We start from the raw sequence: 11,465 nt of genomic DNA on the forward strand, positions 1-11,465 counted from the left end.
TTAAAAGAATCGAGCCAACGGGGTACACAACGCTATTGATTTTTTATTATCTCACTAAACAAAACAGTAACATGCTTGGCAAGATCATTTCGAGTGTTTGGAAGAGTAGTACTTTACCCCATTTAATGTATTCACTCTAGCAAACTTTGTTAACAAGACACCAGCACTCTGACATGATGGTAGATTCTGGAGAAAAGGGGTTATTTCCTCAAGTCTCCACTTTGGTTTTGCTTCGAACAATACTGCAAACCTATCTGTAACTACGTCGGGAAGGTTGTGTTCAGGAAAGTACCAAATCACGGGAGGTGTGACGTGAGAATTGGTAACTGCTGTTCCTTCCAACTGCTTCACATTGACTCGTAGCCCTGCGTATAATAATAAACACATTCATATTTACATAAATAATTATAGGTACACTTGTTAATTAAAGCCCGCAAAACTCAAACAAAACCGCACCTTCGGGAACACTCTCTTGCCATATTTTCATAAATTCTGAAACATTAAACCGACCACCAGGCATCAGTAACACTTCGCCGTAAAACCTACAAATTTCGTCCTCTTTCATACAATAAATGTCCTCATTTTCTGAAAATAGATACATACATGTACATATAAATACATATACATACTTATAATAATATGTAGGTATGACCAAGACGTCATGAAATTATATATACATCCTAATCACCTTCAGAGTTTTTGCAGAAAAACCACTCGAATATCTTTTCTATGACTATAGGTGGCTCCAAGGATATTAATGTTCTAATCACCACACTCTTTGGTATTCGATCAATTCTCCAGGAATTTTCATCAACCAAGCCGTTAACAAGGGTGAAGACGCGATACAAGTAAGAATCATCAATCAGTCGGAGGAATCCTGAGTAATGGAATAGTAGACAAGCGATAGATTATAATTTCAGACAAGATGACGAATATGCAAAACGTCCACTAACCATCACACTCCATAACTCGGATAGATTTCAAGTAGCCAGTAATTTCTCCTTCACTAGCTGGAATCAATTCTAATAACTTATCTAAGGTTATAAACTCGACTTCTGGAATATCGTCATCCTAAATATAGAATAGAAATAAAATCGTTAGACAAATTTATATAATCGCCCCACGTACGAAATGTATATCTGTTTGAAGACTTATATTATTTATTATATAATGCTTACCTCGCCAAGACCTTTGTAACATGTAAGCGCAAGAACATTTCTAATTTTCGAAAGATTGGGAGTAATCTTCTTCAGTTCAAAGTAAGAGTGCACAATATCCTGGATCTGCGTTATGCCAAAAATAGAATGTGCTTATTAGATTTTGGTTTTCGAGAAGATTTGCTTCAAGTGTTATTAGCGATTTCTTGGAATATACATGTATGAAGAAACAAGACTAGACTCACAGTTCTCACAACAATTTCCTCGTCCCGTAAAACCGCATCCCCCCCATCATCATCTTGCGGTAGTTTATCTCCTGCTGCAGTAATAGGAATAATGGGCAGATTTGAAACCGAATCCGGTGACTTGGAACTAGCAGATGATGAATCTGATGACCATCGACTGGTTCGTTGAGCTTGTTCCGGAAACGCCAGCTCCTCGAAAATTAACAATGAATTTGACGTCTCAGCTTCCTTAATCTCATACGTTGCTTGTTCCGTGCACAGAACAGCATGATCACTAGAATCGCCTCGAAACACGAGGCTTTTTTTAAAATAAAAACACCAAAATGCTCAATTTATCCAATTTAATGCTTCAATAATACAAATCGCGACTGCAAAAGTATAAATAAAACCTACCTGTTGCCCACTCGTATATTTTCTGCAACCTCTTTAGGAAGCTCCACTAGACGATACTGGGTTCCTGAAAAGCCTTCCGCAAATGCGATTTCCTATAAAACAATAATGATACTTTATTAGCTTATTGACACATAAAAACTACCAAAATCTGAACCGTTCAACATTTCCTCTTTTACCTGTGCAACCGCGAGCAAATCTTTCTTGTCTAACTTGGCAGCACTTAAAATTGCATTGATTTCCTCTGCCGACCTCCCCGTGGCCAGTGGGTGTGCCAAACTCATATTTATTACGAAAAATATTTCCCAGCTTTACTAACAGAGATTTATTTTGATGAAATATGGACCGAAAATATTTACCGCCGTGTTCATTTCCCACCACACGCTGCGGCGACCTTACGGGCCAGATTTTAGAAATTCCCCGAATCTTTTTCTGCAAATATTTTTACATATTCCCTCATCTTGAGGGTTGGAACGGCCGTTACTGAAATTTTGCTGAGCCACACCCCCTGGGGGGCGAAGTGGCCCCCCGGTTGACCTTCGACATTAAAATGGGGCTGAGATTGTAGGTCAATGTATGTGTAGCTTACATTCCAAATTTGGAAGCATTTGGTGTACCACAACGCCGGGCGCAGCATGGCGACACTTGCAAAACCCCCCATTTCAGCCCTTTTCAACCGTTTATAACTTTGCTTGGGGGATCGATGAAGCTTAGCTGTTTGCGGGATCACATGACACACATTCTCGAGAATCATCTCCTACTAAAACCGTAGACCCGCTTTCGCCCATTTCGAAATTATAAACTTTTGCATTTCGACATAATTCAACAATTTCGACATTATGACATTGTCGCATAAGTATGTCGACAAGATTAACACTATGCAAGATTATAATCTTATGCATATGGAGACGGTCGCAGATAGTTTTGCTCCTGTCGACATACTTATGCGACAATGTCGTAATGGCGAAATTGTTGAATTATGTCGAAATGCAAAAGTTTATAATTTCGAAATGGGCGAAAGCGGGTCTACGGTTTTAGTAGGAGATGATTCTCGAGAATGTGTGTCATGTGATCCCGCAAACAGCTAAGCTTCATCGATCCCCCAAGCAAAGTTATAAACGGTTGAAAAGGGCTGAAATGGGGGGTTTTGCAAGTGTCGCCATGCTGCGCCCGGCGTTGTGGTACACCAAATGCTTCCAAATTTGGAATGTAAGCTACACATACATTGACCTACAATCTCAGCCCCATTTTAATGTCGAAGGTCAACCGGGGGGCCACTTCGCCCCCCAGGGGGTGTGGCTCAGCAAAATTTCAGTGACGGCCGTTCCAACCCTCAAGATGAGGGAATATGTAAAAATATTTGCAGAAAAAGATTCGGGGAATTTCTAAAATCTGGCCCATAAGGTCGCCGCAGCGTGCACCATTACGTAAATACTGCTTCTATTGAGACATGTTAGAAACTGCTCTTGATGTTGTGCTACTCAATGAGCTACATAAGTAATAAAATTAGCCATGTCATGCAAGATATGATGAAAAAAGGATTTGTGATGTTTTGAACATGTTTTATAACCCAGCATTTCTAAAATATGGAATTTCTACCACGTCTGACAGTTATAAAAAGAAGCTTTAGTGTGACATTTCATTGCATGCAATATGTTCTACAAAGGTTGAGAATGTCGAAAAATGTGTGCAGATTTGCACTGGGAACATGAGAACAATAAGGTATAGGTACATGTAAAAGTGCAGGAGAGAAGACACGTACATACCATGAAACATAAGCAATGAAATCACATAATATCCTGCAGTTTTTTTTTGTATATATAAGTATTGACAACTTTCTGCTTTTGGTGAAATGAAAAATTCTTGTAATGCACTCGATCAGCATATAAAATGCAAAGATCTGGGAAATAAAATTCCTCAAATGTCGTCCTGCGGAGAAAAGGAAAAGTTGAAAGGCTGACTGGGAAATGAACATCTTTCCCTCAAATGCATTCCCTCAGGGGACGGAGATTCACAGTCAAACCAAAGTCGATGCATGAGCAAGGTTTCCGTCCTGGTTTCGCTCACTTTTCCTCAATCTGGGATCAAGAACTGGAGAGAAAGACGGAGAAAGGAGGACGGGCGAATCAATTTCATTCAATACATGTGCACTCGAACCCAGTGTTTGCCGTGGTTTGGTAGTTGTAAAAGTTATTCAGGGTGAGACGACGGCGACGACGACGACTTTCACTTTTTTTAGAACTTTCACTTTATCAACCACAGATGAGAATGGGAACCACAACTTGAAAGACTGATGAGAAAATGCTCGGCTCTGTTGAATCTCTCCATGATGAGGTATTAGATGCAATGCAATAAAGTTTTTGTGCAGATCACGAGGACTTATCGTCATGTGCCATCCAGTAGACGGTGAACTTGAGATATTTTTGACGAACAAGACAAAATTTTTAATTAACTGTGCAACTTAATTCGAAATGTCTTGTGTTACTGTTGTCTCTTACTTTCCTACTTGAACGACATGGTGAATGGAAGATATGTTACATCAATACATTGAGGAATCAATTTATTCTGTAGAGAAAAATGCAAATTAGTCCTTTCTACTCCGTGGATGCAAGGCGGCCGAGTAGTACATGATTGGCATAAAGTTCTCGACGATATATTCTTGAATATTTTACATACATTTTTTCTTTCTTTAAAGAAAACATGGACCATACAAATTTCGAGTATTAACCACACCCATACAAGAAAGTTGGTGAGGAGGAATGGTGAATGTGTAACTAGTATATTTTTTGCAAACATAGCCCATCGCTCAAGTAGTGCAAGGTCAAACGTTGCACTACAGGATCGATGGATTTTTTCCAAAAATTCACAGGAGGCGTGGTGTATACAAATTGATTCAGATTTTTGGACATTATGTATCTAGGACTTCGCTCGGGTCACCCTTGAAAAAATATGGGAGAAAAGTCGTCACGACATCGCCGATATCCTGTATTGGTTTGTACAGTAGACAGCTCAACACACGTCTGTATATGCTAGAATTAGTTCCAAGTGGAAAAGATATTGAAAAACTGTGTGGTTTGCTTTAGAATTTACTCAACATTTTTGCCCCAAGTAACCTCAATGCGAATTTACTGCGAATCCCAATGCAAGTTTATGCAATTTTTGTGCATAAAAAGTTGTAATCATTAATTTGTACAAGATTCGTGCAAAATTTGTATCAATTTTTGTGCTGCTAATAAATTAGCACAAGAAATCCACGAAACTATCACAAATTAATTAGTAGCAAATTATTATAAAGAAACAAGTGAATATTTAGTGCGTATTTGTTAGCACTAAATTTTCATGAGATTTCTTGCACCAAATTCATGCATAATTCGTACCTGGGAAATTGTACAAACTCAAAATGCAGTAAACAGGTGCCAGCATATTCACACAAAATTTGTACCGATTATTCTGCAATAATTTACTACTAAATTAGTATCATTTTTCTATTCGCGATTAAATAAACAAACCTCAAGTCAGTTATTCTTTTTGCCATGCCGTGACATCAACTCCATCATCTCTTCTCCATTTTTAATTTCCAACCAAAAAATTTGTTTCGACAGTTATGGTCGAAAATCAAAATCCTATTTCGGATAAAAGTTCGTATTCTTCGAGTTTGAAGGTGACAAATGAGTGGAGATTGTGCCGTCTACGTGGATTTCAAAAGATTGGACGACTAATGGCGTGTTATATGCCGGAGAATACGGTAATTACATATATACATATTGTTGTTAGCTAATTTTGCATTAATATATATTCAGGTTATTTATGTAAATATACGTTTTGCATAATTTATAGATTATTCATACGTTGAGAACACATATAAGGAATAAATCTATCGACTCATGTGATAACGACAAACGGCGTCGCCCTAAATTATCAGCAGAAGAGCCTGAGGTGAATAATGAGACATTGGTCAGGAATTCATTTTAACTTAATCTTTCTCTATACTCCGTAAGTACGAATTCTGCAGATTAATTACGATAAATATTTGTGTATCCCAATTTGCAATTTTCTATTAATTAGTTAAGTATTTGGAGATACCTAACATTATTGTAGAAATATGTACAACAGATGAATGTGTAATAAATAAATAATAATTGAAATGTGAGTAATACGTGTAAATGAATTTGTATTAATTTCATGCGTACCATTAGCACACAATTAGCAATAGATTCGCACTAAATTCGCACTAGATTCGCACCAAATTCTCACTTCATGAATGCATATTAATCATCACCAAATTTACACAAAATTCGCACATATTTGTTTGTGTTAATTTTGTGCATATTTTGTACAAGTAAACTTGTAGTGACAAATTATTGGTATGAATTTTGTACATGCGACTTGTACAAAATAAGCACAAGTCGGCTTCACATTTTCACGGAAAATATGCATTAATCCAGTTGTACAAATTTAGTACAATAGTTGCAGATTTTGGTTGCTTGGGTGACGACACAAAACTTGAAGCCTAAACTTTCTTCTGTTGCATAGAAATACATAAGTAGATACATACGAGTTTACTTTTCTCTTGTCCTCTTTTAAGTAAAAATGTGGTAATGAGAAATGCAACGATGAAAAAAAATTGATGTAACATTTGAAAAGACTGAATTAGGTTTGCATTAATAGATAATTTGCTACATATACATATGGATCCATATTGGTATTGAAATTAAGAATTGATTAGCAATGCATCATTCATAAAATCCAACGCTAAATGTATTTGTTTTCACATTTTTCATACTCTCTGTGGCTTTCACCAGCAGAATATTTTATTGAGTACACCATATGAATTGAATCTAGCAAGTGTCGTATGTTCTGATAGCAAAATTGGCTGCACAAACGTAGAATACAGGTTCCAAAACTACATGTCCAACAGACGCCAATGTTAACCGCATAAATCAATTTGAAACAGACAACCACATAAAACTTGGAGATGATTTTGTTATTCCATTTCTGAGTGGAAAATCAGGTCTGCCTGGCAGAAGAATTTCGACTGAAAATTTCTGTTTGACGGCTTTACTTGGTGGATGTCATCTTTCCTTCAATAGCTCGATGTCAACTCAGTCGTAAAATTGCTTGCTGCTTGAGATTACCGGCCGAGAGAGGTGCCTAAGTGTGAATCATCACTGTTGGTTGATTTCTTTCCTACAGAAGGAAAATACATATGTACACACTAGAAAAGCAAACCGGGTCAAAAATGACAGATTTTTGCAGCCGTGTTTATATGCTGGCTTTCATATTGGGGTCCAACGTTTTAAGTGCTTTTGGAAACGTGGACGTGAATTTAGAACAATTAATTTCCATCAATCACATTTCAGAGTCATGTGAAGTAGTAATTTTCAACGAAGACAGGCATCATATCATCGATTTTCTGCCGTTGCAGAGACTAATCTTGATTAATGGGTATGATTTTCACCAACCTGGCCAAGGTGAAAGTGAAGCACACTCATCCTGGTTTAAGTTCAATCTCACTGCTGAATGTCAAGTTCTGGTAATTTTCGGTTTTCAGGAAGATCATCGGATGCGCTATGACGATTTCGTTGAGAATAATTTTAAACGAATAGTGCTGATTCTACTGTTTCCTTTAGAATGGAATATTGACAATGAGGATGACTTGTGGCGTTATCCGTGGACAAATATATGGCATCACAACCTCCGCGTTGTTGACTACCTTACAAGCAAAGTCTTACGCAGTACGGCCAAGACATTCCGGCATTGCAAGTCACTAGAAGACCCAATTTGCGCTTTGAAAGGAGTCTCGAAAACTGTTGGATTTGTAAATGTTGGTACCCCCACTTTATTTTCATCCGAGTAGCATACAATTTACTTTAGTGACTGGCACATTTTAATAATGGTTATAAATATGGCAGGGATCTCCATACTTGCATATTCAAAATTGGTCAAAATACTTGAATTCAAAAATGCACTATCCAAACATTGAATTTCATCCACAATCTCCTCAAGAAGTACTCGATTTAGTGTCTGGTTTGGAAGGCGAATTGTTGAAACATTTCGTCTTGGAGTATAATATGCACTTGACACTTGTGGCTCCTAAGGATATGGAGTTCGGGATCAAATTGTTGAATAATACGTGGACTGGAAAATTTGGTTTGCTAGAACGTGAAGAAGTGGATTTCGTTGTTGGACTTATTACAGGCAACTGGGAAAGGTATTTAGTAATAAGTAAATAATTCCTTAAAACGTCACTTGGCAAGTTTGCTGCATGTGCTTGCGTTTCATTTTTTTGCAGACGATTCCTGGGCACGTACCTGGCTCCCTTGTATAACATTAAATTCTCTCTCGCCTCTCGAAAGTATCCTGCAAAGATTAGTTGGAATGCACCATTTACAGTTTTCTCCGAATTCGTATGGGGAGTCATGCTCGTCTGCCTTGTGCTCGTCGCTGGGTGTATGACCACTCTCGCTCAAATTGAAGGGCATCATCATAGCCGTCGTTTGAAATCCGATAATAATGACATCGTTTCTCTTTTTCTGGAGGTAGCGAAATTTATCACGGCAAAAATGTGCTAAAATTTACAGAATCCTTTCAAAGTCTTCAACTGACTTATTCACTAATTACAAAAACTTTTAGTTGTTTGGGTCAGCGTTGAAGCAGTCTTCACAGAGAGCTACATGTGGGCCGATCTATTTGACTTTCGCAACTTGGTCCTTGTGTTTATTCGTTGTATTTTCAGTCTACAGTTCCTATCTCACGGCTAGACTAAGGTAAATTGTACTAAAGTTTCGTGAACAAAAGTTTCATTTAGGAAAAAAAGTTTTGTAAAGCTTTTTGAGATGAAACTTTCACCTTAGTTTAATTTGAAACTAGTGTTCGTTAGCATTTGATGCTTCCTATTTACTTGCTAGTGTCCCGGACCCGGAGAACAATATAAACACTATGCGGGATATTTGGGAGGCTAAAAGAACACTTTTGGTGTGGCGAGGAGGCACTGTCGATCTGTACATGAGGACTACTCATGATCCAGACACAAAATACATAGTTGCCAACTATCATCGATACACGGACACTATTCCAAATTTCTCGAATGTGAAAGCTCTGGATGGTTATCGTTATGTCGTTGTACCTGAAATTGAGGGATTTCGATTCAACGTACTTGCTGGGTGGGTACCAATAATTTGTTTGCTTCGAGGCAAATATGGCATAAAATTGGTCTTACATATGTGGGAAGATTAATGGTAACAGCCAAATTACCGAATATATTTTTTTAAATAAAAAGGATGACAACATAAATTCAAACACGCAATTACGTAATGGTAAAGTGCATAATACGAGTAATCAACTTTTCATCTATATACATATTCCAGATTGGATGGCATCAATAGGAAAATTATAGACTATCACTTCTCAACAGAACCATTGATCGATGTATTTTGCTCCTGGATTGCCTCACGAAAGTTTCGAGAAGGACCTGCAATGGCTTTAGCAATGCTCCGAATCCAAGGAATGGGATTGCTCACAAAATGGTCGACTGACCGCTTGGTAAGATAGAGTGCCTCAATAAAAGTAGGGACAACTCATTATGCGTGGTCCAACACCACCGACTTTATTTGCTTTATTTGCTCATACATAAGTATGTGTACATAGGCATCACAAATTGAACGTAATATTTACAGAATGTTGATGGTAAGAAATCAATCTCCACCAGGAAACTGGCGTCTGAAAATACCCACATCCCTGTGGTCAATACAAACAAAACACTGACTCTGAATATCCTGAAGGGAGTGTTCCTTGCGTGGGTGTGCGGCATCAGCATTTCTGTGGCTGTTTTCTTTGCAGAAATTTCCATCACTCGTTTATTGGTAAAAAGGCCCAAACCGCGGCGAATTGTGGTTGCCCAATATATCGAGTAGGCTGTCTCGAAATTGCCTTGTTCCAAAGTGACCAGGACAAATTTAGTGCTTTTATTATAACGTCAAGCCCCACTAACGTCGCCATTGCTGCTGAATTTTTAAAATTGTTCCCTCTGTATAAAGCCTCGATAGTAAAAGAAATATATGTACATATGACATTGCGCGTTGTCTTATTTATTGAAGAATTGACGTTTTTTGTTTATGAAGCGCATTCACTAAATAATCTCAAGTGCATCTGTCTGTATTTATTATTGGCTGTGGAATTTCGCGAGGAGAAACTCATGAAATCTCGTTTTATTTCATTTTTGATTGTGCACATATATTTCTAACAGGACTTTTACGCAACATGGATAATTTTAAGCAGATATGGCTTCTTTTAGTTCAATGTATTTAGGCATATATAGCTTGGAACCTTGACATTCCGCCCCTAATATCTCTACATATGTACACTCTGCATATTTCATTGTACAAAGATGTTACCACTTTGGAATTTTAAACCGAGTGTACATACGATATGTATCTGTTGACATTGCATGTTGAATGGGACACATTACTCATCATTATTACCATTGTTAAATTGCAGCTTCAGATATTTTATTACAACGTCAAAATGGTTGTAATAAGTGAATGCATATTATTACATTCAGAATACAGATGGTAAACCTCAGAATGAAAATAAAACAATAATAATACAATAAACACCGTAGTGCAGCAGTCCTTTGGCTCAAGTTGAATGAATGAATAGAGAGAGACTGAGACCATGCAGTGTTGGCTGTTTTTTGAAATCAGAGCAGTGACTGTAAACTGGAAGGGAAGTTTCGTATACTTTGCCAATCCAACCCTCTTTTCGATTTTTTGCCCCTCGCTCTCCCTACGAATTTCTGAGGGAATAAAACTATCCGTTCCTCAACCAGACTGCCAGCCACCCTGATCCGATGCACATTTGCCCGTACATAATAATATCGGAGTAGACACGGTTAAATCTACTATGCTTTCTACGAGAAGGACTCAACCAATAACTTGCAAAGTATTCACTACTGCCATACAATCTCTCCTCAGTCTCGTCAACTTCATCTTTGCCCAAAAGTCTACTTGGTCCCAATCCCAATGCATTTATTAGTAAGCAAGCCCGGGTAAGTAGTTGATGTGGGTTAGCTTTTGTCAACCCAACGTACATCACAGATCACTGCGTTTTGGGATACCAAAAGGACCCAGGCGATGACGCTATGTTGAGTCTGATACTTCCAGCAATCGTCCAGCCTAACTTCTAAATAATTTTGAAAGGAATGTTGCTAGATGGATGACCCATCAATCTGTTCGTTCCTTCGAGCAGACATGTATGCACAGAAACTGATAGTGAGATAGCTTCACTAACTATTTTACCCTCCACCCTGTTCTTGATTCACACGAGTCTTTTCGACTCCCGATTGTATTAGGATTGCAGACCGAAATTTAGAAATAGAGTGGATTTATGGCGAACGAGGAAAACTCCCTTCTGTCCGTGGTATCCAGTACATAGCATTGAAGTCGTATATGTTTTCTCCTTACAATTTCCGTAGGTATACGGGATCCAAGTTTTATACCACATTACTTGATCCACCCTACTACTTTGTAACAAGGGGCATTATCATCCCCCATGTACACTGTCTCCCTGTAGCCCAACCATCATACGAAATAGGAATCATACGATAAACTACATCCGTACATACCAGACGGCTTTCTTCCCTCCTTGTCGTTCAGTTTTGGCATTGACAGTGGTT

The 11,465-nt window shown here is 38.1% G+C and overlaps 1 protein-coding gene across 1 annotated transcript; it reads right to left on the reverse strand.

Annotated features, from left to right (window-relative positions):
- Positions 1 to 23: 23 nt before the first annotated feature.
- Positions 24 to 2,143, reverse strand: LOC110861205 (sister chromatid cohesion protein DCC1). Its single transcript, XM_022110320.2, has 8 exons — positions 1,972 to 2,143; positions 1,796 to 1,887; positions 1,403 to 1,700; positions 1,179 to 1,283; positions 954 to 1,071; positions 689 to 877; positions 457 to 585; positions 24 to 365 (listed from the first exon to the last, which is right to left on the reverse strand). Exons 1-8 carry the CDS (start codon positions 2,074 to 2,076, stop codon positions 85 to 87), a joined length of 1,317 nt encoding a protein of 438 aa, XP_021966012.1. The 5' UTR covers positions 2,077 to 2,143; the 3' UTR covers positions 24 to 84.
- Positions 2,144 to 11,465: the final 9,322 nt, after the last annotated feature.

The sequence above is a fragment of the Folsomia candida genome, unplaced genomic scaffold (assembly GCF_002217175.1).
Source record: "Folsomia candida strain VU population unplaced genomic scaffold, ASM221717v1 Fcan01_Sc001, whole genome shotgun sequence".
Lineage (NCBI taxonomy): Eukaryota > Metazoa > Arthropoda > Collembola > Entomobryomorpha > Isotomidae > Folsomia > Folsomia candida.

Bases quoted from the DNA above. Each gene is read 5' to 3' on its own strand.
- LOC110861205 (XM_022110320.2), bottom strand. From the start codon at position 2,076: ATGAGTTTGGCACACCCACTGGCCACGGGGAGGTCGGCAGAGGAAATC. The intron at 1,701-1,795 runs GTAGGTTTTATT...TTTTAAAAAAAG, and splicing joins AATATACGAGTGGGCAACAG to CCTCGTGTTTCGAGGCGATT. The intron at 366-456 runs GTGCGGTTTTGT...TATTATACGCAG, and splicing joins GCAAGAGAGTGTTCCCGAAG to GGCTACGAGTCAATGTGAAG.